A 21923-nucleotide genomic window follows, 5' to 3' on the forward strand; every position below is an offset into this window, starting at 1 on the left:
CTTTCGAGGCCTCTGAGACGGATTTGATGTCAGAGTGAAGTCATACGGGTGGAGTATGGATCCTTCAAAGCAGCAAAAGCGTCCCTCACGACTTGGGTAACCTATTCGTGTTCCTTCATCCTCACTATATTCTTGTTCCTCCCGACCCTCCCTAATGATATCTGCCCCATGCATTACACTTCCCTTCCTCTCTTGTAAGACATGTTCAATTGCGATGGACAGGTGTGGAAGAAGGAGATAGAGCAGCAGCAGGTGAGCTGCCTTCTCCTGCTCTTGTCAAGCTCACGACCCTCCTTCAGGGATTTCGCATCTTCACGCGAGAGTTGGATGGCAACAAGAGCATCAACGCGATCGCTCGCGAGCAGCTGCCGGCACTGCTGGGCACTGAGCCAACGCCACAGGTGGAGATTGTCAGGGATCGTAATCAAGCAGGTTAAGGCTTGAGCAGGAGGAATTCTACCGCGAGTATAGAGCTTTCGGTGCAGAGGAGGAGCCGTGGAGGGAGGAAGTGTTCGCACAGGTGAGCATGGCTGTCCATTCGCCAAGGTGACTGGCGCACAGGAACTCGCTGCTGCCTTCATGGCCGCGTCGATTCTCAGCGGGGCAAACTTTGACGTCCGTCCAGCTGAGATGGACAAGGAAGTACCGGGTGGAGTTTTTTCAATGTGATGAGTCTCAGCTCGGGGGCTGTGCTGATAAGACGTTGGGCAGGTTCTATAACAGTTTGAGTCTTGGCAAATACTCCAAGACAGCTTGAGGCGTGTGAGAAACCAACGAACTATTGAAATGATGAAAACGAGCGAGAGGGCAAGCGGGGCGGGTTGTCAGCGATACCTGCGAAACGGGGCCTGAGGACATAAATACCGTGAAATGTTTGTGAATATGAGTCAACTTTTGTTCGTTACGAAATATTCTTCTAAGCTTGAAACAATGATGGGAGGCTGAGCCTTCTTGGGCTGATTGTGAACAAACAAGTTAATCTATCATCGCACCAACACACATTAAACTCACCGTCGCGAAATTTCCTTGATTCTCTGACGTGGAGATGGCAATCGTGGTTGTGTTTCGACAAACGTTTTGAAACCAGCCGACACTCTCGGGGTTGTCGTCAACCATCAACGCCAGCTTATTTTCGGCCGAATATTCTCCAAGCACTCGCCCAAGGTATCCTCGTCCTTCTACTGTCTCGCAGAACAGGATGTGGGTGGAGTTGAGACCAGCATCACAGATTCCTGCTTCCCTCAGGGCCTCCACTACCACGCCCTCGCACTCGTCGTCCTTCCAAGACCCATGCGGGTACGTCTCGTTCACCACCGTGTGGTTCTCCATGTAGCGGGTCAAGGTGTCATGCCCCGAGTGAGGGAATTGAGTGACAAGAAACAGGTCGGTAGAAGCAGCGAGATGCATCAGGACGGGTCCCACGCCTTCAATCATCTGCAGGTGGGTCTCGCCTTGAAAGAAAACTTTCTGAATGTCAGATTCTTTGAAGACCGCATTGTTAGTCACGACCAGCACTCGTCGCCCTTTCAGCTCCTTCAGCTTCCTCGAGTCCATGCTCACTGAGTTCATCATGTCATGTACGTGCTGCGGTAACCCCTTTTGTGGCGCTGCGGAAGCCGAGTGGGTGCCCTTGCCGGCGAAGCCCAACGAGCGGAAGAGCTGGACAGACAACAACTTGATCATCGCAAAGATCCAGGAGGAGATGGAAGGGTAAGACCATGGCAAGTACGCCTGCAGATCGCTTGTCTCTTCACCTCCACCGCGCAGGCGCATTGATGAAGGTCTTTCTGCTGCTCGCGGCCTCACGCCCTGGACTGCTTCTGTGCCAGAACGAGCCTTCGGCTTGTTCTTCTGAGATTTCTTCTCTTCTTCTGCCTTGATAAATTCCTTGAGCTGCTCTCGCTCAACCTGTCGAGCGTATCGATTGGTCACACGTCGGATGACAAGGAAAGGGTTGTTGGGATCTTTCTTCTGCTTGGTTAACGCCTGCACCTTGGCTTTGTCACGGAGGAATTCGCCCAGCAACTTGATCATTTCATCTTCAGGCTTTCTTTTCTTGGTCTTCTTTGGCTTGCCCCCGGCGTCCGTCTGGACCGGCTTGAATCGCTCGTTTCCCTTGAAACCCAGCGACTTGCTGCCGTCTGTTATCATGGGCTTGGGGGCGCTTGCCTCGAGAAGCTGCTTCTTCTCTTCCTCGTACTTCTTGGCTGCAATCAAGTTCAACACATTCACCACAGTCTTGCGGACAATGCGCTCCTTCGCCTTCTCTGCTTGCACGTCCGGATAAGCTTCGGAGACATTGCGCATGCGGTTCACTTCCGACCAGAACTTTTTGTGTAAGCGAGAGATGTCACTTCTCTTCTCGGTCGGGGCCTCGAGGTCACTACCACGAGTGATAGAGATGAGGCCGGGTATCTTAGCTGACTTCCTTCGTTTGACCTCACCGCTCATAATCAATGCTGCGTCTTTGAGCATCTTATGCATGTTACTTGTCCACGAGTCCTCCTCTTCCTCCGGGGCTAGAGAGTTGTTGAGACTCTCCCGAACCTCCTTCGAGAAACGTTCTGTGCCTGATGCATCCGACCTATGCAAGGCTTGATTGTCCTTGCCCCTCGATATCCTAGCAGACCCCGAAGACGACAGAGGAGTCGATGATGGCATCTCACAACTCTTAGCGAAGGCCCTAGAGTCAACAAAGAGGAGGAGCAGCATGAGCAGAGCTCTAGCCCTAGTCGGCATCATCTTCCAGCCCCTTCTCCTTGACTTCATTGCTCTCCTTCCCATCCCATTTCCATCCCCTCACGATCTCTACTACTCACCCCCACCCACCCACACAAGGCAAGTTGAGATATCGTACCCCCTTGTCTCCCATTTTCATCCGTCGACATCAGGACCCCTACCTCACACTTTATACCACCACCCCCTCCTTTAGATGCGGCCTCTGCGGCGGCCGAGGTCAATTGGATTACGTATTCTAATTTCAATTAGAGCACGTCTGGTCTGCGTAACCACTGTAATCGGCCGTAACGGTTACACAGCGCGGGAGAACGAAAATGAAAGAAAGCGATTCGGATGCACAAGGACGATCTCGATGAGGCCATGCTCTCCTTATACTAAGTTCCTTCCTCCTATGCCTTCCTCCTATGCCTTCCTCCTATGCCTTCCTCCTATGCCTTCCTCCTATGCCTTCCTCCCATGCCTTCCTCCCATGCCTTCCTCCTATGCCTTCCTCCTATGCCTTCCTCCTATGCCTTCCTCCTATGCCTTCCTCCTATGCCTTCCTCCTATGCCTTCCTCCCATGCCTTCCTCCTATGCCTTCCTCCTATGCCTTCCTCCTATGCCTTCCTCCCATGCCTTCCTCCCATGCCTTCCTCCTATGCCTTCCTCCTATGCCTTCCTCCTATGCCTTCCTCCTATGCTCCGCCCTCTCATGCTCCGCTCTTCTGTGATTCTCCTGTCCATGCTCGTCTCTCCTACGCTTCTTCCTGTCAAACTCCTTCCTCTATTTGTCTTTCCTTAGGTAACCCTTATTTCAATGCTCTTCCCTCCTTTGCTCATTCCTCTCCCTTATGCTCCGCCTAGCCATTCCTCACGTAATCCTCCGTCAAGTTTTCTTGTTCCTGTGCATCCCTTCAACCTTCACTGATACTCTCATCATCCTTCTTCCTGTGATCTTTCTTATGCACTTCATATTGCACGTTGCTATGAAATCTACTCTCCCTGTCTCAAATCCTCTTGTCCTCATGTGCTCTCTTCGTCCTCCTTCTCACCTTCTTGTATCTGGCTTTCTCACTGCATGAACACGTTACTCTGGGCTTTTCTTCGGTCTTTCTTCCAGCTTCACTCATTGTCGAGGAGCAACACAAGGAGGAGAAGAGGCCTTTGCTTTTCTCTGATGAATTTTCTTTCGCTGGCTCTCAAATTGACGGTCTGTTGCTGCTTGTAGGACTACATGATCGAATATCTTGAGGACGCTTCCGTCGACGTCTCTCCGACCTATCACTGCTTCCACCATTTTGGTTGAGTCCAAATTACGCTCAAGGACGTTTGTGTCCTGCCAGACAGTGCGGTCGAATACCTAGCAATGTCAGCTAAGAGGAGTCATAGCGAGGTAGAGGAGCTTTCTTCCAAGAGAAGCAAAAAGGGCACGGAAAAAGATCAAAGTGGTCTTGAGATCGCAGCCTATTCCTTCTGACGCAAGTACAGAGCGACTGTCTCCAACTCCGAGCAATGACAAGTCGAGCAAGAGTGATCTTGGAGATTGCAACGGTGAGATAAGATGAGTACCCGCAACGAAAACGTGAAATGATAGGCTGCTGTTAGGAACAGACGCCAACCGAGAGCTGCAGCCCATGAGTAGGTGAGTTGCTTCCCTCGTTCACTGACACGAGCCGTGACAACCTCCACCGTAGAATGCGGGAGGAGCAGGACTTGAATGCCATCGTGTTGAAGTCTCAGAGCATCTTTGCTGACCCGTAAGCTTCCATCGATTCAAAGGAGGAAGCGACGACCTAACTGTAAATCACAGCATGTTTCGAGAAATGTGGCTGAAACGAGAATTCTGTGACTTGTTCTTTCGTGTCGAGCCCAACAAGGTGTTGTGCGCTCATCGAGTTGTAAGTTGTGATCGTGACTTTGAGGGTGAGTGAATCTCTGTTGAGGTGCTCGCTGCACATAGCTCGCATCTTCAAAGCAGGTTGTACAGGCAAGAAGAGAAAGACAAATCAAGAACCGGCAGCACCACAGCTGTCGGTGGATTTGATGATGATAGCACTTTGGGGCCAATCATCGAGTTGCAAGACAGCCAGGCATGTAGCAAGGGACTTGTCGGAGAGACGGCTGACTTCAAATCTCTTGTATAGTATGAAGCCGTTCTTGCCCTACTCGACTACGTCTATAGCGGTTCTTGTTGCATCGAACGATCAGTCGGACGAGACCTGATGGATCTTGCGTGTCGCTGGGGACTTGACGTGATGCGATTTAAAGCTTCTGACGCGAATCTGAAGTCTATACAGGGAATACGTCAAGCGTTAGAGACGCAGGGGATGCTTTCTCTCACAGTTACAACCTGTGCAGAGTTCCTGAAGAAGTAGAGGGTGTGGGATGGTGGAGGGTCTTATGACGGCTTTCCTAAGGTGTTTTTTGGATTATGTAGCTGCTTCCGATGGGGCCGGGGGGATGGAGCAGCACGGACTGTCAGCTGATGGAGAGGTGAACGAAGACTGGATCGACTCGGTCGATGCTCGTAGGGGAATGGAGTTGGCGCTTGCTCGGTTCGAAGAAGTTGCCGAGACTCCTCAGTTCCTCGACCTTCCTGAGCCAATTGTTGCTGCTTTGATCGCGAATGATCGATTGGCCGTCACTTCGGAGAAGGTCTAGACCATCTGGTCGCCCGAGAGCTTGTGATGAGTGGGCAGGTTGTCCTCAATGTCATCTACGAGTGGATGACAAAGAACGCTGCTGAGTATGGGCCGGAAGTGCTTGTCAAGGACGGAGGAAAGAAAGTCAGGGGTGAAGATCTGCTCCGACTGGTGCGATGGACCCAGTTACAGGTGATCTTGTGCCTCTCCTTCCTGACCCTCAGCTGGGTGCTACAGACTGACTTCCTCGCGTCCTTCGGCTACTGGAACAAACCAAGTCATCTGAAGTTCGTGGTCGCGCTTCCTCGTGGGGTGAACTCAAACCTGCGACAGGGACTGCCGGCTGATGGAAATGCACGTGTTTGAGGCGATGGCTTACGGGCATCTTCCTCCCGACATGAAGGTGAAGGGAGAGGACTGCGAGCTAGTCTCATGCGGTCTCACAGAACGTGTTCGAGCCGAGAATTCTCAATCCTCGATCTCTGCGAGCCAGAAAGGTTTGTGATGATTCCCATGTCCTCTGTCTCAAGCTTCACAGGCGGCTGTCTTGTTTCGTCCGTTGGAGAGGTCGAGGAAATCGCTCATCCTGAAGGCCAGTGGGAGGAAGGTGGCGGTCTCTGCGCAGAGCAGGACGTCTGAAGTTCGTCATGGCGCAATGGAGAGCGTTGGGATGAACGGAAGTGACGGCATCGATGCTGCTGCTGCTCCGGCTGTCTGCACGGCTGTCTTTGGACACTCCACGCAGTCAGCCACACACTCCTACGTTCTTGAATGGCATGCGGGCACAGAGTCGTCTGGTGATCTGCTGCTCTTCGCTTTTTGTCCGCTCACCTGAGGTAGGCGAGGCCGACGGCTACATTGGAGTGATGAACGCAACAACTCTGGAGGAGAACGACAGGTCAGCAGCTCCTCCTCGTCCCCCCTCCTCATCGTGTCATGTAGCGCTTGCTTCGTGCTCAGACTACGAGGAAAGTTGGGTGAGGGTCAGATCGGTCTGGCACATGTAAGAGGGAGGAAGGAGACTGAGGGGAGCAAGTGACCTGCTGCCTGCAGATCTCAGAGTCAGGGACAGATGCGCTCTTATCAGGCTGTAAGATCCAGGCAAGCTCTGCTCTTGGAGTTCTCCGCTCACCCGTTGGCAGCTCACCGTCAATGTGCTCGAGCGACGACTAGCGCTCTTTCGTGTGGACGAGAGCGGTGAGAGGAGAGGGAGGCAGGAAGGCCGTGATGGTTTGATCAAGGAAACTGCATATTGCTTCAAAGCAAGGACGCCAACAACGTTGCGGTGCTCCAAAGCTCTTTGACCGCATCAGCTGAGCCTACGGCAGGTGCCATGGATTCCTTGCGTGGGCTTGTGCTTTCCGGGCAGCAGGTGCGTGTGAGGTATGAGTTGCTCACCCTTGACGTGCCGCAGCTTCACATGGACGCACACCGAAGAGCTTCCCTAGCGTCACTTCTCTCCTCCCACCAGGTCTGCATGGAACCGTCCGACTCGCTTGTAGTTGTCGTTGCCGCTATCTTTCAGTATCTCTCCCTCCATGAACGCGTTCGGAATTCCCTTCCCTTGCTGTTAGTCTCCCAACACCACCCGCATATGCCTTGCCTTGAGCGTCTCCTCCTCCCGGGCCGTGACGTCGCCGCGGAAGATGAAGGAGCCCTCGGCAGCTCTCAGCTTCCATCGCGCATTGAACTGGATCAGCCCTCCTTCAAACCTGCTCCTCGTCAGCTTCTACCCTGCCCCCTCATGCTCACCTGCTTGGTTTCATCCGCCATGGCCCTCGCACCGGCTTGTCAGGTCGGGTGCTCGAGTAGCAGTCGGAGGAAGTCAAAGTGACCTCTCCTCGGTTCGGCTGGTCGTACTGCCCTGTAAACTCCAAGTTTCCCCGGCATCCTCGTCCTCCCACGTCCTGCTGGAAGCGCCACACGCCCCGCATGGTCTTGAGCGGCATCGCCTGCTCGATCTGCTCCTGTCAGCGAGACCCCCAGCAGCATGCGCGTACCTGCTCCGCGTAGAATTGCGGCTCTAACGCCAATGCGGCATCGACATGGCTGTAGCAGAGAAGGAGGAGGGAGCAGAACACTGCCTTCCATGCACCCTGGGAGGGCCTGTGGCGACTAGCCTGGGAATCGAAGGAGGAGGAAGCGCAGGGGGAAGAGCATGAGAAAGGGGAGGAAGCGAAGGAAGCGACGCCTGATCTAGATGTTGAGGTCGATGAGAGGAGAGAAGGTGGTTGATGCGGAAGAGGAGAAGTCGAGAAGGAGAAGGAGAAGCAGGCGTGCGGTAGCAGCACCAGGAGCGTCACATAGCCCAGGAGGGACATTTATAAAAGTCCCTGATTTGAGTTTGATCGGGCGTGGGGACGGGGAAGGGGAGGGGGACGGGAGTGAGTGCGAAACGGAATGCGGGGAGCGGCCGTGATGGTCATGGTGTTGACAGTCGGCGTGGGATGGGCACTGGAAGAGGGAGGGATGAGAGAGGGAGAGGAGACAAGGAGAGGGGAAGAGGAGGCACGAGGAAATCAAGGAGGAGTGTCCATGATGTTTCCGGTCTCTTGGATGGTAGGAGGAGGTGGACAGGAGCTGCGAGTGCTGGCGGACAGCGAGCCTCCTCTCTTGTTTGAAGTTCGCTGTGGGAAGAGGAGGGAAAACTGTTGCTTGGGCCATGACGGAAGACGATGGGAGATCTGGGTTGACGGCGGGCTGGCGGGTCAGGGTCAGGGTCGTCAGGTATTGGAGGTGAGCGCGGCTGAGGAGAGGCTGACCGCATGCTAGAGGAACAAGCTGAACGTGAGCGTGACGAGCATGGGAAAGCACGCCATCGAGTGTCTGCTGCTGGAGGAGGAGAAGCTGCTGCACACATCCTCTACTGCTGTCTCCTTCGCCCCTGCAGGAGCCACGCCTCGTCTTGCCCTTCCCTCCGCCTTGGGCGACTTGCTCAGGTGGGGATCGGAAGACTTGTGGGCGGAGGAGGAGGCGCTGGAGAGGGTCCGAGCTCAATTCTTCGCCCTGTGGGACGCAGCATCACGTGAAGTCTGTCCGGATGTTGCCAACCGAAGCACATGCAGGGAGCATTCATGCTCGGGGCACGGGAGGTGTAGCGATGCTGGTGTCTGTCTCTGTGTTGGGGATTGGTTTGGAGATATTTGCGACCATCATCCCTTCCTCAACAGCTCCTACCTCCCCCGCGAGCTTCACCTCTCCTCCCCTTCCACTTGTCCCGCCGTCGTCAAGTGGAGCATCGGGAGCTCCGGGCTAGTCGAACTTCTCGACCAGCTGCAGGCAAGACGGTGTGAGGAGAAGCATCCGCTCCTCCTCGACACTCTCGGCCTGGCTCTTGGCGGCCAGATCAACTTGGCGTCACTTGCCCTCGCGCACGCGCTCAATCAGAATCGCTCTTTCTTGTTGCACGGGAGGTGGCGATATGGCAGCCATGCCGGCTGCCTGCGACAGGGGAGAGCATGCTACTTTCAAGCGAAGCTTGCATGCGAGGAGGAGAGGCTGCGGAGCAACGGAGTTCGCGTGTGGCCCTTCAAGGATGGAGGAGCGGTGCTTGAGCACTTCAACACACGTGAAGTGAGGGGGGGGGTGGTGGCGGCGGGGAGGTTGAGGGTGCAGGGACTCTTCTGGTGGACGAGCCACCTCCTCGCCTACGTCACGAGACCTTCGAGCGACCTGGAGGCGAAACTGCGAGCACTGAGACTTCAGCTCAACTTCGCTCCTCCTCTCATGGGTCTTCACGTTCGCCATGGCGACGCCTGCGTGCACGCTGCGCAGTCGAACACGCGGCCGCTCTGCCGCCCTCTTGCTGACTACATCCCAGCAGTACTGAAGCTCCGTCGCACGTATGGTCTGGAGGCAGTGTTTCTATCCACGGACGACGAGGAGGTGGTGGAGGACGCGACTAGGTGGTTGGGGCGTCACGGCATGCGGGTGTTGCACCAGCCCCTTGACCGCAGCGTCTTCGAATCCTCGTGGTTTATCGAGCACCGGATGGAGGCAGGTGCTCTCGACGCAGGCGTCATCACAGACAGCATGCTTCTCGACCTTCTCCTCCTCCGCGAGTGCGATGCCTTCGTGGGGACCCTCTCCTCGCAAATGTCTCGGCTCGCGCTCTCCCTCATGGCCCATCGCATCGGTGTCATCCCTCCCTTCGTTTCGGTCGAGGACATGCCATGGGGCTGCTGCTCGTGGGCTGGCGAGAGCCTCGAGCAGAAGGACGGCGAGGCAATGAGACGAGTGAGTTTCGGGTACAAGGAGCAACTGTAATCTCACGACGACCTCAAGCTGCCGAGGCCTTGAAGGTGGGGGCGATCTTGTCAAACATGGCGTCTGCTTCTGCTCGTCGCTTGAGGAGCGCACATCCAGGAGCAGCCTTGGAGAGCGTGTTGATATACCTTGAGACGACCTCCGGGGCCTTGCGAGTATGCTGGGAGCACACGACGAGGTTCTGAGGGAAGGGAAGAAAACGACGAGAGAGATCAATCGTCAGAGATGGGAGGAAGGACGTGAGCGAGACCTGAAGCGTTTGCACGTCGGTGGCACTCTTGGAGAGAGCCTTAAGGAGGTATTTATCCGCGTCCTCAAACTTGCCCAGATGCATCTGAGTGACGGCCATGCCGTTGAGGAGCAGAGGAGTCTCGTTGTACTTGTCGGCAAGCTCCTGTAGGAGGAGGATGAGGGGAAGAAAGAAACCTAGATCTCCTGCTGCTGACTCGCCTGAAAGATGTAGAAAGCCTCTTGTACCTTCTCTCCTCCAAGCGCAGTGTAAACCCATGCCTGTTTCCCTCACCGTCAAGGAGCGACACTAGAAGGGTTTTCTGGCGTGATCACCGTTGTGAGCTGAGTCAGAGTCGCGTCGTCCTCCATGCGCGACATGAGACTGTCACATGTGAGAAGAGAGCGACCGCAGCCTCATGTACCTGAGCGACTTCTCTGCGATATCCACACGAGACATGCGCAGGTACACCTGCCCATGCAGAATGAAATTACATGGATGTTAAGCAGTGCGCGATAAGGGTTGGTCTCACTTGAACTTGCATCGAGACAATCTCAAGCGTGGTTGCCGAGTGCAAGACCTGCATCATCATTGATTTCCCTTCCGGCAAGGAAAGCAAGGCACCTTGGCTGCTTGTTCCAGCTCCCCAAGATCGAGGTATATTATGCCAGCAACCAACTGAGGGGAGCGAGGGAGGACGATGCCGTCACTCGGTCACTGCTGCAGTGGTTTCAAGTATCGTTACCTGAAGTGTCGGGTTGTTGAGAGTCTGCGAGTCCGACAGCCACTCCAGCAGAGTCATCAGCACGATGTCCTTCGCGTCCTGAAGTCACGAGCCTTCAGCGCATGGCCCTCGCAGTCGTGTGCTCACACCGGCTTCGAGAGGTACGTCGACAACAGCTTCACTGCTTGCAGAGCTGTAGGAGCATCGTCCCCGATTTCCGACTCAACAACCTCATGCTGACCCAACGCGATGTATGACCTGTAAACCTGAAGATCCGCGTCAGCAGCTGCATCGTCCGAAGCCGGTCTACTCACGATGATATCTCTTTCTCGCTCATCAGCTGGCGAAGAAAGAACAAGATCGGGTGATTGAGCTTCGTTGATCGCGCCTTGATAATTTCCGAGGTAAAACTCGTTTTTGATGGAGAAAAGGTCGTCAGACATCTGCTTGCAAGTTCGGGCAACCGTCAGCCATCGATTTTAGCAAGCTTCTTCAATAATCATCCTTTTTCTCGACTTTGTGTCACTCTTCTGCTTCCTTCCTCCATCTATAGCTTATCAGGAGAAGAAGACCGACGTTCTATTGCTTATTCCTCTTACCCAACTCCTATCTCCTCTCTACTATCCCTACCGGTCGCCACTCTACTCTCGCTCCTATCCCGCTCCCCTCTTCACCTCCCCTCCCCTCCCCTCCTTATCTGTCTCACTCTCTCCCCTCGTTCCTGGCTCCTCTCTCTCTCTCCTCCTTCGCATCTCCTGCCTCCCTCTCCTCCCTTCCCCTCCTCTGCTCCCTCGCGCTAGCTCGAGCCAGCTCATGAGCTGGCTGAACCGCGAATGCAATGAGCGGGGATGAGGGCTCTAGTTGTTTAGAATACCCCGCCTGAGGCGGACTCATCCGACACGCAAGAATCTCAGTGACTACTAGGCTATGCGGCAACGAAGGAAGGCACGGGCAGTAATGAAACGTTTCAAGTGAAGTTCACTGATTCACTTCCCTCTCTGGGTTATTAGAGCTCAATTGAAGTTACACACAAATTTGGTCGCCAGGAAGTTCAGACCTGATGGAAAACCACCCAGTCACTCAAAGCAAAACACTGATCTTGACTGCATTCAAAAGAACAGAGCAATCCTCAGAAATCTCATGTAGAACGCGCAGCAACAGAAGCATTTGCTCCTCTATGGTCAAGAAATATATGTTTCATCATCGGATTTCTCGGTTCAGAGACAAGGACAACAAGCACTGAGACCAAGAGAAGACGTGCATACCTCTCAGCCATCAACCAAGCTTGTCTGACCTTCCATGCCTTATCGTAGGTCTCGTTCTCTCTCGGGTCTCGTGAGTCTCGGGTTCCTTTGGCCAATGCAAGTGCATATGTCTTGAGAACAGCATTATCTACATATGAATAATCGGCCATCATGGTTGATAGAATTGATGTCCTTGATTCAGGAGGGAAGTTGAAGTTTCGTGACTGAAGAATAAGATGAAAACGATCAAATCAGATGTTTTCTTCCCCTTCCTCCTCCTCTGCCTCGTCGCTCTCACTTTCCTCGAACGAGTCGTCATGAAGACGGTTCTGGTTCACAAACAAGTCAGGGTCACTCCCTGACCCATCAGAGTCCTCGCCATCTTCTTCATCGTCACCCCTCACTGCTTGTGACGGCCTGCTCGATGCCGCAGACCCTTCTTGTCTGGACTCAGTGCTATCAAATCCAGCTGGCCAACAGCTCAACTTTCTGAGGTGCTGAACTTGTTCAGGAAATAGGATATGAGAGATCGTCGCTGCTACTTTGCTCGATTCCTCCTTTGCGTTTGGGGCAACGATAAGAAAATCTCCCCTTTGAGCCCACACCACCTTGCTGAACTTTGCAGGAAGCCAACATAGTATGGTCTGCCCATCCTCACATTCGCACTCCATGGTATTTCCGCCTCGAGAACGAACCAGACGCACGATGAACTCGTTGTCCTTCGGTTCAGGAAAGCCATGCTCGGCTGTCAAACTTCACAACCATAAGTCAGGCGTTCAAACGAGGAGTAAGGTTCGGGTCATTACCGGACATGCTTCGATACGAATTGACTTCTCTTTCCCATTGGAGTGCTTTAGTTCTGTAATTTTTCATGGTCAAGACTCAATTAAGAACTGTTGGCCATGCCGATCATGAATCGAGCAACCTAAGTCTCTACCCTCAACAAATAGTACTTCACTACAAGGAGCATCAGTATCGGAGATGCATCCAGTCAGATGTCTGTGCCCCATCCCCTCTCTCCTACCCTCCCTCGTCTTCTCCCTCTCCCTATCTCCCTCTCCCTCTCTGCCTCCCCCTCCCCCTCCCTCTGCCTCTCCCTGTCCCTGTCCCTGTCCCTCTGCCTCTGCCTCTCTGCCTCTCCCTCCTCTGCCTCTGCCTCCTCTGCCTCTGCCTCTCCCTGTCCCTCTGCCTCTGCCTATGCCTCTGCCTCTCCCTGTCCCTCTGCCTCTGCCTCTGCCTCTGCCTCCTCTGCCTCTCTGCCTCTGCCTCTGCCTCTGCCTCTGCCTCTGCCTCTCTGCCTCTGCCTCTGCCTCTGCCTCTCCCTCTCCCTCTCCCTCTCCCTCTCCCTCTCCCTCTCCCTCTCCCTCTCCCTCTCCCTCTTCCTCCTCTCCGAGAAATGTTGGGCTGCATGGCCGCACGTGCCTGATTGACCCTCATACCCACTATGATCCCTCATTTCCGTTACACATACGGTACATCCAATCATGGCAAGGCTGCGACAACTGAACGACTGCGTAAAACTGCGATGCAGTCCTGCCTCCCGGCCATCTCATCGACCGCGACTGCAGCTGCCAGACGGCCGCCCATCCCCCGCTGCCGGACCTCCATCCGCTCCAGCGCCGCCCGATGGCGCGGCGCCGCCGGGCCCGACTCGCCGAGTCAGACCGTCGACAACAGCAGCGATCGGACCTCGTCAGCTTGACCTGCGGGAACGAGTATCACGCGGATTGCTTGAAGCGCCTGCTCGAGTCTGCCGTCAATGACCACGAGCAGCAGCGAAGCGTCGGTGAAGTGCGACGGCTGCTTGTGCTCCTTTCAAGTTGCGAGCCTGGGGCGGGGAGGCTGGTACCTACCTTCCCATGGTATCGTCAAGTGCGAGTCACGGGTCGACTGAGTACCTCCTGCGCAGGCTCAGGCCCGCACTGCCACTAGCATGCTTTTAAGAAGTGGATGGTGAAGCAGTTGAACCTGAACCTTTCACCCCTGGACAATATGATCGCACGATTTTCGTTTTTGGTGAGTTGGACTTGTTTTGCGTTCTCCTTAATCATCTGACCTTGCGCTTCTTTGATCGCTTCTGTTCTACACCTGTACACTCACATGCTCTATACGCTCAGGAATGTCTTCCATTCTCTCCCTTGGACCTTGGAAATGCTTGTCCATGTCATCAAGGGGCTTCTGGCCTGACTTCTTCGCCATAAGTTCAAAGCTTTCTCATTCTTCCACCTCCACTTAGTGAACTCTGTGAGCAACAGCTTGAAATGTCTGAGAGTATGTTTGCCACTACTTACGTTCTGATACAGGATGAAGGTACTACAATGCCTTTTCGACTCCTACATCGCCAACGAGCTTAGACAACAAGAAGTCCCTACAGGAGATCGCGGACGAGATTCTCAAACAGGTCGATCTCAAGACAATTGAGTCCATCAAGTCGAGTGAATCATGTAGTAACCCGCCCCCACATGCCTGCAGTTCTACCAACACATTAAATCTCATTCAAGGGGAGGGTTAATTCAAGGGGAGGGATAACGAGTGCGTGTTCAACAGAGATGTACTCGTTTCGCTGAACAAGATAGATGGCCATGATGTGTCTCAAGAACTTGTCGGCTCTTAAAAGACGTCCTAGTTGACCTCTCAGTAGTCTCCGTGCTCTAGTAGATGCCTCCGCCGACGTTCGAGAGCCACGAGTCGACAGAGCCTGTGTCTACAGGGGTGCTGATGGACTTGAAGGGAGAGGAGCGGTCATCGAGGTCGTTCCACGCGTTGTAGTACGGGTCTGAAACTCTGCAGCCAACGAAGGTGTTGGACATCTGACCTGCAGAGTGCAAAAATCTCGCATCTCCTTCTGGCTGTTCCATGTCCAGATGTTGTTTTTCCAATTGTAGATACCAGCCCCGCTGTTGTACCCAGCAGCATTGAAGGTAGCCTCACCAGGAGGCTGACCGCCTCCGATGAAGGAGCGGCATGGCGGAGCAGCGACTGTTCGTGGCGACCTGCCTTTCCCTTTAAAAACGTTCCTAGGACTCCCTACAAATATTTCCTAGAAGGCCTAAGACCCACTTTAGCTAAGGCCGAGGAAATACCGAAAAATCCCTAGGACCTCGGTAAAGGCTTCCTCTACCTGAGGTCCTAGCGGAGTGCCATACGGAAACCGAGTAAAAATACTCTTCTCGTCGCTGATATGGGGTGTGGGCCGTTACATATACGTTACATCCAGTCAACTGAGTTGTTTTGTCAACTGAAGGACTGACTGCCGCAATGCAGCAGTGGAAGAGCGGAAGGTGAGGGAGGGGGAGAAGAACTTGGGGGAGATGAGGAGCACATTAGGAGATAATGGGACAGTAGAAAGGGAGGAAACATTACCAGGCTACGCCTCGAATGGAATTACTAGAGTTGGTTTGAAACGCCTTCGGTGTCTGATGCAACTGTCAGGCTGCACATTGACTATGGAAGTTTGAGCGAACAATCGTCAAGCCCTGAAGCAAGCAGGGAAGCGTTTGAAAGACAGGTGTCGGTGATGCTTCCTCCTCGTCTGCAGCTCAAGTTCAAACCTCTTCCTCGCAAAGCACTGATCGAAGCCAACAATCTCTTGGTACCTGCCACTGTTCCTCCGCCTCTTTCTGACCGTGAGAAGCTCTCAAGAGATGGGATGCCGTTCGTATCTCGTCATAGGTGGTGCGAAGTCCGTAAGACGGGAGAGATTGCATCGCTAGAGGAGGAGGACTCTCTATCTCAGCCAGAAGTACGCGAGGCAGCTCGACCCTCCACTTCTCCTGATCGACGACGCGACGGCAGGGCTGCTCACCTTGCTTATCAGCGGCCTTTGAGACCAGCCACGGCGTTCATTGCTCGGCAACCCTCGGCGACGAGAGCGAGCAGACAGGACGTGGCTCGTTCGGCGGCCGACTCTCGGTCCTTGTTGTGCTTGCTTGTAGCTCAGCTCACAAGGTGGCAGAGAAAGGCGTTGCCATGCTCCAGCAGGACCTCCAGCAGCAAAGTGACTTGAAGTGACATGTTTGACTCGACTGACCCTCTCCTTCAGCTCGCGCCCGGCTCCTTTCGCGTCGTCAGGCCCTCAGCGTCGTAACGCTCGGGAGAAGTCAGAGGTTCGAGCTAAACGATATTGCGCAAGGTGATGGTAGGTGTGCGGCAGGTGCTGGGCGTCAGCGAGCAGATGAGGAGAGGCGAGGAAGGTGAGGGAACGACTTGACTTGCTTTCGCTTCCTCATCATGTCAACGGTAGGTCCTCAGACTCGTCGTCCGCCACTCGAGACTGTGGGACCAAAGATGTCGCAGGTGGCAATGAACTTATCGATGTTCGCGATGATGAACAAAAACTATTGTGATGCCGTCAACAATGTGGGGGGACGATGAGATTGCGATGTATGAAAGAAGAAATTGCGATGACGGGGAGGCGGACAATAGAGGAGAATGAATTTGACCTCGCTTTTCACCCAGCACGAGTCTCGTCCGATGCAAGGTGTGGAACAAGATGGAAGAGACTTCATTGCGGCATGGTATGATCGTCCCAGCATCAAGCATGCCTTTGAAGCCATTGGAAAGGTACCAACAGATCAAAATTTTGGAAGCAATAGGGTATAGCAGCACTAGTAAGGGCAGGCGGGCCTTGGAAGGAAGAAGTTGTAGTGACGAGAAGGAGTGCAATGGTATCAAGTGACGTTGACAATAGGCGGAGGAGATTCTTTCATGGATCAAGACCCTCCATCATCCTCGTCCTTCCTCCTCTCGCACCACAGCAAGTCGTAACCGAAGACGTTCTCCTCCCAGGTCAGTGAGTCGAACTTGGGGCTACGGTTCTGTTCCTGCCCCGCAACCGCTCCAGGTGATGATTGGGAGGGGAGGAGGGAGGAGCTTGTCGTGACGCACTTGCACAGCTGGGAAGCCAGGTCACTGGCCGCCTGCTCTATCGCTCGTCTGTGGTGACTCGTTTCCTTTGTCAAACATCCCCCCGTTAATCTTCCGCGTGCGGCAGCCACCGCCGGCAACCGCTCCTCCTCGTCTGAGGAATCCTCTGGCGCGAGGAACGAGACCCCGGGGGCGACGTGAGCATCCGACTGAGACTGATGCATCTGACGATCGTCCAGCAGCCTCGTTTAAGGAGGAGATTCCCGTCCATCGTCTGCCGTCTATCGACATCCCTGGAGGATGGGATGCTGCTGCTCCTCCTGCCTCGCCTGCTTGTCGTTTACCAGCGTCTGCCTCTCACGCTCCTCACCTAGGACGCAGACCCTCGGCCTCCACGGCATGGCAGGCAAAAGCCTCCGATCCCCCTGCAGCAGAAGACCTTCAGCCTTTACCTCCCTCACGCCTGTCTGCCTCGGCATTTCCATCAGCACAAGGTCGACCTGTCGCCCATCAGCGATCAGCTACTCAAGGTTTGACATCCCGCCCAGATCCCCGTCTTCCCTTCCCTTTCTGCTAGTCATCGAGCTACTCATCCTCTTTTTTCTCTTTCTCGCTCCTCCTCCATTTCGCTCTTCCTCCTCCTCGCTCCTCCTCCTCGCTCCTCGTTCCTCCTCCTCCTCCTCCTCCTCCTTCCTCCTCCTCCTTATTCTTCCTCTTCTTTTTTGCTGTCATGGTTACATGGCTCATGATTCTTGTATCGTATCACAGGACCTTGAGAAGTACGATTCCATGGCTGATCAGATCCTCGCCAAGTATGACACCTACTCGCAGTTTCCTTCTAGCTCCTCTCCCAAGGCATGCTACTCTCCTTCCGTCTCCTATGCCCCCGACCTTTCGTGCTCCTTTGTTTCCTATTCCCCCCTCCCTTCCTCTCCTTTTCGCACTTTCCTTCGCTTTCTCCACCTGAAATCAGGCAGGAACCCACAAGCTCACACGGCACTCAAGACTACGAGGAAGTCGTTGACGAAATACTTTGGGAGAGTGCTGACCAAAATGCGAAAGCAAGCGGGGGGGGGGGGAGGGAGGAGGAGCAGGAGGAGCAGGAGGAGGAGGACATGAGTCCGAATGGGACTTGCCTTCCATCAAGCGAACCGGGACCCGAGCCTGTCACTCACTGGTGGCAACAAAAAGAGCCAGAAGCTGTTTGCAGCCCGAGGGAGCAGGAGGAGCAGGAGGAGCAGGAGGAGGAGGAGGAGAGAGAGGAGGAGAAAGAAGAGGAGCCTGCATGCAGCAATGGTGAGGTGCTCGGGAGGATGGATATGAACGATGAAGAGGCAGAGCTGAGATTGGAGATAAATTGGGAAGAGAGTTCGAGAGATCACGAGGAGGTCTGGCGAGGATTGATGGAACAAGGGCTTTTGATGCTGTCTCGCCTCCCTCCCGACGTTCTGGATCGGCTGATCGTCGACATAAGCAAAGGGGATAGCGCAATAGCAAGATATATCCGGTCCACATGCAGATAAATGTGAGTTTGCAATGATGGTGATGACGATGTTGTAAATAGAAGGGTTGCTGAGGCCATCTTACAGCAACTAGTGTGTTTCTACTTCTCCAGTCATCGTTGCTTTATTTCTTGCTCATTCGCTTCACAAGCTCGTAGGCCGTGACAAACATGATGGACGACTGGACGCTCACGAGGGCTCGAGCTTCGACTCCCTTCAGCAGGCTTGTCAGTCCCTCCGTCCGCACCAGCTTGCGAAGGATGGAGAGGAAGTCGGAGCTGCGGTGCTGTCCCTCGCTAAGCTGCATCCTAGTCTTAACCACGTCGAACGGGTTTGTCAGGTAGACTGCAAGCACACCAGCCAGCCCCCCAGCTGTTGCCTCTTGCGCCATTCGCCAGCCCTTGCCCTGTGCTGGCATTCGCTGAGCCAGTTGCGACTTGAAGTGAATGTAGGCTGCCCACCATACCGAGTTGTAGGGAGCATGAACCAGCAGCGAGGCCCCGAAGCCCCTGTAGAAGCCTCTCCATCCTTCCTTTCTCCACGTCTCCTTCACCACGCGCATCAGCGGAGGGGTCGCGGAGTATGACCCATCCTTGCGCCGACTCATCATCTGCTTTTGCGCCAACACCTCAACAGGCACGGAGACGGTGTGGGAGACAAGAGCTGCCAAGGCTCCAGCGGCTGAGTTGCAGAGGAAGTCAAAGCCTGAGAGGACCAGCGAGTCTGTTTGCAGCCTCATCAGCTCATGCCTAGACACCTCCAACACCGTGTTGTCCAGCTGCATGGCTAAGATGCCAACACAACCGACGCCGAAGCCTTTGAAGAGCGAGCGAATGCCTTCATGCCGCGACATCTTCTTGAAGGCGTCGAACGTGCCGTCATAAACAAGGTCCGCGTTGAGGCGATGCGACGCTCTCACTGGCATCTTGAGGCTGCGCATAGAGTGCAAAGAGGCTGGGACGGCATGCGGAGCCGCTGGCTCCAACTGCATCTGCAACCTCGTCTTGACCACCCAGAAGGGATGGGTAGGAATGCGGATGAGGAGGAAAGCAGCATACCCGAACGAGTAGTACCTGACTTTATCAATGTCTTGCCACGAAACCTCGTCAGTTTGCATTGTGTGTTATGAGGATTGAGATGAGGTGTTGAGGAGATCAGCTGACGATGAGAGGCAGGTGAACACGTAGAAGTCTTCGAATCTTGAAGAAACGGATGCAGGCGCACAGGATCCCGATCATATCCTCCTCCTCCTCCTCCTCCTCCCTTCCTCCCTTCCTCTCTCCTCCCAAGCCTTTGCCACCGTCTGTCTCGTCTTTCTAGAAATTCTCCTTTGCCCCGGTACCCCTCTTACGTATGTTCCAAGCTTCGTGACAAGGGGGTAGGGTACATTGGTCCTTTCAAGTTTGCCGCACCCGGGGTGACGGCGGCGGCGGGCCCCGCGCGCGGCGGCCGGCCGGCGTAACGGCCCGGTGTCCGCGTGACCGCCGAGTCTACTACGTCTACTGAGAATCCCCAGTCACCCGTCACTCTCTTATTAGTATCATCCGAAAAAGAGGTGATAGTCACGTCGAGATGGCGAGAGGGATGACTATGTTCACTGACTTTTCGTCTCTCTTAAGTAGCTGTCCTAGGCAATATTGTTTCTTAGGAAATTAGATTACTTACTTTTCTTTATCTCTAACGTCGGTTTAGAATAAAGTACCGTTGGTTTGTGCATTGCGGTCGCGCGCTTGCTCTTTCAAGTTTGGTTTCTTGACGGGATCACTTCGTGTGTCGACACTAGGTTGAGAGATACTTGTAGGAAGTTTTCATAACATTTTGGTACGCGAAGGCCTGGTTTTCCTCTCGGAGTTGTTGTGTTGAAAGAAGTTGTTCAAGAAAACATGGATAGGACTCCGGACGAGCATTCAGTCGGGTAGTGTTGTCTCGGACTTTGTGAAGGAGACATTGAATGGGTCAGCAGAGCAGCGCTTTCCTACGGTGACAGTGATGTCGTCGCAGTCACATGCGTACGATCCGTTGGAAACTGTCATCCGTCCGGAGGGACGAAATTGGGTGTAGGCTCAAGTTTCAAGAGTAGTGGATCGTTCTACATGCTTGACTTGCCGCATGCGGACATGATCCTCTCATGGGAGTGGATGCGGGCGAACAAAATCGTGATCGATGCGGGTCATCCCAGAGTCTTTGCCAAATGGCGCAAGAAAATGGTCGAGCTGGGGAACGTCCGAGAGGAAACTCCCCTAGACGCGATACCCGGAAGCAGCCGACTGACCACTGTCAGTCAAGACGTCCGCCGCCGCCACAAAGCTGGCGGCCGCGGACGGAGAAAGGGCAGCCGCCGACAAGGAGCCGGCGCTGCCCGGGGGTCCGCCTGTGAGGGAGGCTGGGCACAGGAGCACGGTACCGCTCGAGGTGACGCATGTAGTCCTCTTCGCTAGCCTCCGAGTCAGCAGTAGCCGAGACCAACACCACCCGTGACGGCGGCGACGCCGCATCGATGCAGACGACGCATTGCTGGCTGCGATCTTATGATCAAATAGACTTGAGGAGAACATGATGACGGAGCCGCTAGTCGCTCCCCGTACACAACCCTGGGTCCTACAAGCGAATCGTCGGTGATGGCCCAGTAAGGGACTTTGCCGTAAGTCCAGACCAGCCACATGGTCACCCCGAACGCCCACACGTCGCTCTTCTCCGAGTACTGTCTTCTCTCGATGCTCTCCGGCACCATCAACCGCACGGGCCGAGCCGTTGCAAGGTGATCCTGCGGGTCGAGGCTGAACACAAGCACGTTCCTTGCTGCCAGGTCCCGATGCACAACCTCAAGCAGCGACAGCTGGTCCATCCCGTCACAGATCTGCCTCGCCACCTGCAGCTGCACCAGCGGACTCATCGTCTCCTCCTCCTCAGCAAAGTTGGACAAGATCACATCGAGAGAGCCCTTGGAAGCAAACTCAGTCAACAGGCAGTAGTCGCCGGAAGCTGCTGGAAGATCTTGACCTCCTGCTCGAACTCCTCTCTCCTTCCAGTGGGTCCGCTGCCTAGGATTCGCTGGATGGCAACCTCAGCGCTACTCCCCCGCGGCTGCAGCCACCGAGCCCTGTAGACGAGCTTGAAGGAGCCTGAGCCGATCTACTGCAGGTGCGTGAAGGACTTGAAGTCCAATGATGATATATGGCCAAGAAAAAAATCTTGCTGCTCTCTCTCTCTGGGCTGCTTCTCCTCCCTCGCTTTGCGCTCCTGGTCCTCCTGTTGCACGCATCCTTTCGTCGATCCAGTGTATGGTAGAGACATGTACGGGCCGGAGATTTCTCTGGTATCAGGCTGGTAAGGAGTGCTCCAGACGGCAGTTCCAGTAAGAATCTCATTCGCCGGGTAAGTGCCGTGGGCAGTTCCAGGAGTCGTGTAGGTGCCGTAGACAATTTCAGGAGTTTTGCCGTAGATAATTTCAGGAGTCGCGACATAGTTCACGTTGGCAGTTCCAGGAGTCGTGTAGGTCCCAGTCACATAAGCATTAGCTACAGTACTGACCCGTTTCTCGCAATGTTCGCATGCAAACTGCCAATAGCATCCGTCAGTTCAAACGTCAATAGCATCCGTCAGTTCAAACGTCAATAGCATCCGTCAGTTCAAACGTCAATAGCATCCGTCAGTTCAAACGTCAATAGCATCCGTCAGTTCAAACGTCAATAGCATCCGTCAGTTCAAACGTCAATAGCATCCGTCAGTTC

General features: G+C 54.4%; 8 protein-coding genes across 8 annotated transcripts; 3 read left to right on the forward strand and 5 right to left on the reverse strand.

The window, feature by feature from the left end:
- Window positions 1–975: 975 nt before the first annotated feature.
- On the reverse strand, window positions 976–2742 carry GUITHDRAFT_103203 (hypothetical protein; the record flags this gene model as incomplete). The annotated part of the gene is made up of 1 exon (XM_005838210.1): window positions 976–2742. The coding sequence occupies one exon, from the start codon at window positions 2740–2742 to the stop codon at window positions 976–978; it is 1767 nt and encodes a 588-aa protein (XP_005838267.1).
- Window positions 2743–4861: 2119 nt separating this feature from the next.
- On the forward strand, window positions 4862–6935 carry GUITHDRAFT_161667 (hypothetical protein; the record flags this gene model as incomplete). The annotated part of the gene is made up of 15 exons (XM_005838211.1): window positions 4862–4971; window positions 5017–5090; window positions 5137–5374; window positions 5419–5553; window positions 5599–5648; window positions 5695–5764; window positions 5808–5858; window positions 5900–6158; window positions 6202–6259; window positions 6304–6364; window positions 6415–6462; window positions 6504–6558; window positions 6603–6733; window positions 6776–6832; window positions 6864–6935. The coding sequence occupies exons 1-15, from the start codon at window positions 4942–4944 to the stop codon at window positions 6933–6935; spliced, it is 1389 nt and encodes a 462-aa protein (XP_005838268.1). The 5' UTR covers window positions 4862–4941.
- An 826-nt stretch (window positions 6936–7761) lies between these two features.
- Window positions 7762–9627, forward strand: GUITHDRAFT_103205 (hypothetical protein; the record flags this gene model as incomplete). The annotated part of the gene is made up of 2 exons (XM_005838212.1): window positions 7762–8088; window positions 8134–9627. 2 exons carry the CDS (start codon window positions 7762–7764, stop codon window positions 9625–9627), a joined length of 1821 nt encoding a protein of 606 aa, XP_005838269.1.
- Window positions 9606–11026, reverse strand: COPIE (coatomer subunit epsilon; the record flags this gene model as incomplete). The annotated part of the gene is made up of 10 exons (XM_005838213.1): window positions 9606–9808; window positions 9878–10021; window positions 10078–10137; window positions 10192–10240; window positions 10281–10327; window positions 10389–10436; window positions 10481–10534; window positions 10602–10679; window positions 10730–10846; window positions 10895–11026. The coding sequence occupies 10 exons, from the start codon at window positions 11021–11023 to the stop codon at window positions 9641–9643; spliced, it is 894 nt and encodes a 297-aa protein (XP_005838270.1). The 3' UTR covers window positions 9606–9640.
- Window positions 11027–11541: 515 nt separating this feature from the next.
- On the reverse strand, window positions 11542–12685 carry GUITHDRAFT_85170 (hypothetical protein). Its single transcript, XM_005838214.1, has 3 exons — window positions 12631–12685; window positions 11846–12577; window positions 11542–11637 (listed from the first exon to the last, which is right to left on the reverse strand). The coding sequence occupies exons 1-2, from the start codon at window positions 12666–12668 to the stop codon at window positions 12076–12078; spliced, it is 540 nt and encodes a 179-aa protein (XP_005838271.1). The 5' UTR covers window positions 12669–12685; the 3' UTR covers window positions 11542–11637; window positions 11846–12075.
- Window positions 12686–15082: 2397 nt separating this feature from the next.
- On the forward strand, window positions 15083–16198 carry GUITHDRAFT_134774 (hypothetical protein; the record flags this gene model as incomplete). Its single annotated transcript, XM_005838215.1, has 7 exons — window positions 15083–15105; window positions 15257–15332; window positions 15363–15566; window positions 15620–15831; window positions 15867–15930; window positions 15978–16017; window positions 16068–16198. 7 exons carry the CDS (start codon window positions 15083–15085, stop codon window positions 16196–16198), a joined length of 750 nt encoding a protein of 249 aa, XP_005838272.1.
- A 2118-nt stretch (window positions 16199–18316) lies between these two features.
- Window positions 18317–19309, reverse strand: GUITHDRAFT_66106 (hypothetical protein; the record flags this gene model as incomplete). The annotated part of the gene is made up of 2 exons (XM_005838216.1): window positions 18317–19106; window positions 19179–19309. 2 exons carry the CDS (start codon window positions 19307–19309, stop codon window positions 18317–18319), a joined length of 921 nt encoding a protein of 306 aa, XP_005838273.1.
- A 1329-nt stretch (window positions 19310–20638) lies between these two features.
- GUITHDRAFT_66176 (hypothetical protein) lies at window positions 20639–21085 on the reverse strand (the record flags this gene model as incomplete). Its single annotated transcript, XM_005838217.1, has 1 exon — window positions 20639–21085. One exon carries the CDS (start codon window positions 21083–21085, stop codon window positions 20639–20641), a length of 447 nt encoding a protein of 148 aa, XP_005838274.1.
- Window positions 21086–21923: the final 838 nt, after the last annotated feature.

The sequence above is a fragment of the Guillardia theta genome (assembly GCF_000315625.1).
Source record: "Guillardia theta CCMP2712 unplaced genomic scaffold GUITHscaffold_12, whole genome shotgun sequence".
NCBI classification, from domain to species: domain Eukaryota; class Cryptophyceae; order Pyrenomonadales; family Geminigeraceae; genus Guillardia; species Guillardia theta.

What these genes read in the sequence shown, in the direction of transcription:
- GUITHDRAFT_85170 (XM_005838214.1), bottom strand. Translation starts at nt 12,668, where the DNA reads ATGGGAAAGAGAAGTCAATTCGTATCGAAGCATGTCCG. An exon ending in TTCGTATCGAAGCATGTCCG is followed by an intron (nt 12,578 to 12,630) that starts GTAATGACCCGA and finishes ATGGTTGTGAAG; the next exon opens with TTTGACAGCCGAGCATGGCT.